Consider the following 1,984-nt stretch of genomic DNA (forward strand, 5'->3'; position numbering starts at 1 on the left):
GAGCCTGGCACAAATGACCAAATATGATAAAAGGTACTACTAATATGTCATCTTTGAGTTGAGCAAATGATTGCTACCTCATTGTCGTGGCAATGGGGAAATGTCCGGTCATGTGAGAGTTGGTTTCCTTAAGCATTTGGAGCCTGGGTACTGGGCAGAGGGCAAGAATGTGTCCCTGGTTTGGTTCTTGCATTCTCTAGGTCTCCAAATTCATGTGGTTCTCTAGGCCTCGCTATCTTTCAGTGTCCAGAGCAGACTCACCCACCTTCCCCTCCCCGAGCCGACCTATCACCCTCGCTCAGGATCTAGATGCAGGGCGCCTCCTTCTGATGCTGCCACTTGACTCCTGGCCTGCGTCTGGCTTAGCACAGAGGACACGCAGACCCTGAGGAGTGTGGGTGAGGCAGACACAGCACCGCAGGACTTGAAGATGGGCCCAAGTGGGGAGAAATGTGACCCCAAAGCAAAGCAGGATTTGAAAGGGTAGGGGTGGGGGAAATGAGGGGATGAGGGGGTATTCCCCAGGGGTTGTGAAAAAGGATGCTTATATTCTACCTCTTTCTCTTCGCCAGACAGATGGCACTTCTTCCAGCCAATAAGGATCTCATTTGCACAGGAAAGAAGGAATTTAATGTTCTGCTGAATCAGCAGGTAGGCAGGGGGCTGTCTGTTTCCAGGGACAGGTGTGACAGTGTGGATTGGGCGGGAGTGCTGAGTGCAGGGAAGGGAGAAACAATTCAAAGCTGGGCCGATCGTGGAGTGAAGGGAGGCGAGGGGCTACACTCAGAGACAGAGGACCGGAGTTTGCAGGGCTCCCCATCACGCTGCTGACTGCACTGTCCCCCTCCCCCCGCCCCGTGACCTTCCCCACCAGGTCCTCGGCGATCCATTTCTATCTGAGGAGGCCATGGAGATCGTCCTGGATGACTGGGTGAACCTGTACGCCAACTATTACAAGCCGCAGCTGACCGGGGAGCAGCAAGAGCAGGACAGGGCTCTGCAGGAACTTCAGCGAGAGCTGAAGGAGCTGGCCAAACCCTTCCTGCACAAATACAGGGACTTTCTCAAGTCCCAAGAGCACCAGACATCTTCCTCCTAGCCCCAGAGCCAGACTCCCCAGCTCACAGACAACCCCTCTGGCTCTGCGACCTTCCTGACTTGAGCATGTGCCTTCAGGATGTCAATAAAAACCGGTATTGGTTTCGCTGGGTCTCCTGCTTCTCCTTTTGCGGGTCCCTAGCTTGGGGAGGCAGTTGGTCCCTTTTGCTTCCAGTCCTCATTGAACATGGTCTTGGATGCCTCATTCCTCTCAAAGGAGATTAGCCACTCTAAGTGTCCTCTGGGTAGCGACCATGCAGGGGCCGGGGAGAGAGGGGGAAAGAAGGGCAGTAGAAGAGGCTTTCTGGAAATTGTGCGCCTGTGATTCAGGGCCTGGCCGCTCATCCTGCGATTCTGCGGCTCCCAGATCTCCTGCCCTGGCTCTCCCATCCCGGCTTAAACACGAATTCTAAAGTTTTCTAAACGCTGCCACACAAGGCCGCTTGGGGACCTTGTGGTGATGTAGGGTTGGATAAGAAGCTCAGTGGGTCCCTCACCCACTGGGACACATACACCCTCGGTCTTGGCGCCAGCGCCCTTCAGCCCAGCTTCCCGCGCTGGGACACACAAACCCTTCCCCAGCCTTCTCTAGTCACCTCCGGAACTAGTCCTGGGTCTCCCAGACCCGCAGGCTCCACGCATCCCCATTTTAGGACTTCGGGAGTTGGGGAGGAATGGGGAAATGGAACGGGTAGAGGGTTGGAGAGAGGAGGGCAAGCACCACAAAGCTCGCGAGGTTTTCGAGCGCGCCAGGAGAAAGGGGTGGAGCGCATCCATCACTTGCCGCTAGCAGCGCGCTCTGGGACGCAGTGGGGCGCTCACCGCGCTGGATTTGGGTCCTTCCGTAGAAAACCACTGGAGCCTGGAAGGTGTTGGCGTCGCTGCT

The 1,984-nt window shown here is 56.1% G+C and overlaps 1 protein-coding gene across 1 annotated transcript; it reads left to right on the forward strand.

Annotated features, from left to right (window-relative positions):
- Positions 1-343: 343 nt before the first annotated feature.
- On the forward strand, positions 344-1,204 carry AHSP (alpha hemoglobin stabilizing protein). The gene is made up of 3 exons (XM_004587153.2): positions 344-483; positions 573-651; positions 875-1,204. The coding sequence occupies exons 1-3, from the start codon at positions 431-433 to the stop codon at positions 1,097-1,099; spliced, it is 357 nt and encodes a 118-aa protein (XP_004587210.2). The 5' UTR covers positions 344-430; the 3' UTR covers positions 1,100-1,204.
- The last annotated feature ends 780 nt before the right edge of the window (positions 1,205-1,984 follow it).

Source organism: Ochotona princeps, chromosome 24, assembly GCF_030435755.1.
Source record: "Ochotona princeps isolate mOchPri1 chromosome 24, mOchPri1.hap1, whole genome shotgun sequence".
NCBI classification, from domain to species: Eukaryota; Metazoa; Chordata; class Mammalia; order Lagomorpha; family Ochotonidae; genus Ochotona; species Ochotona princeps.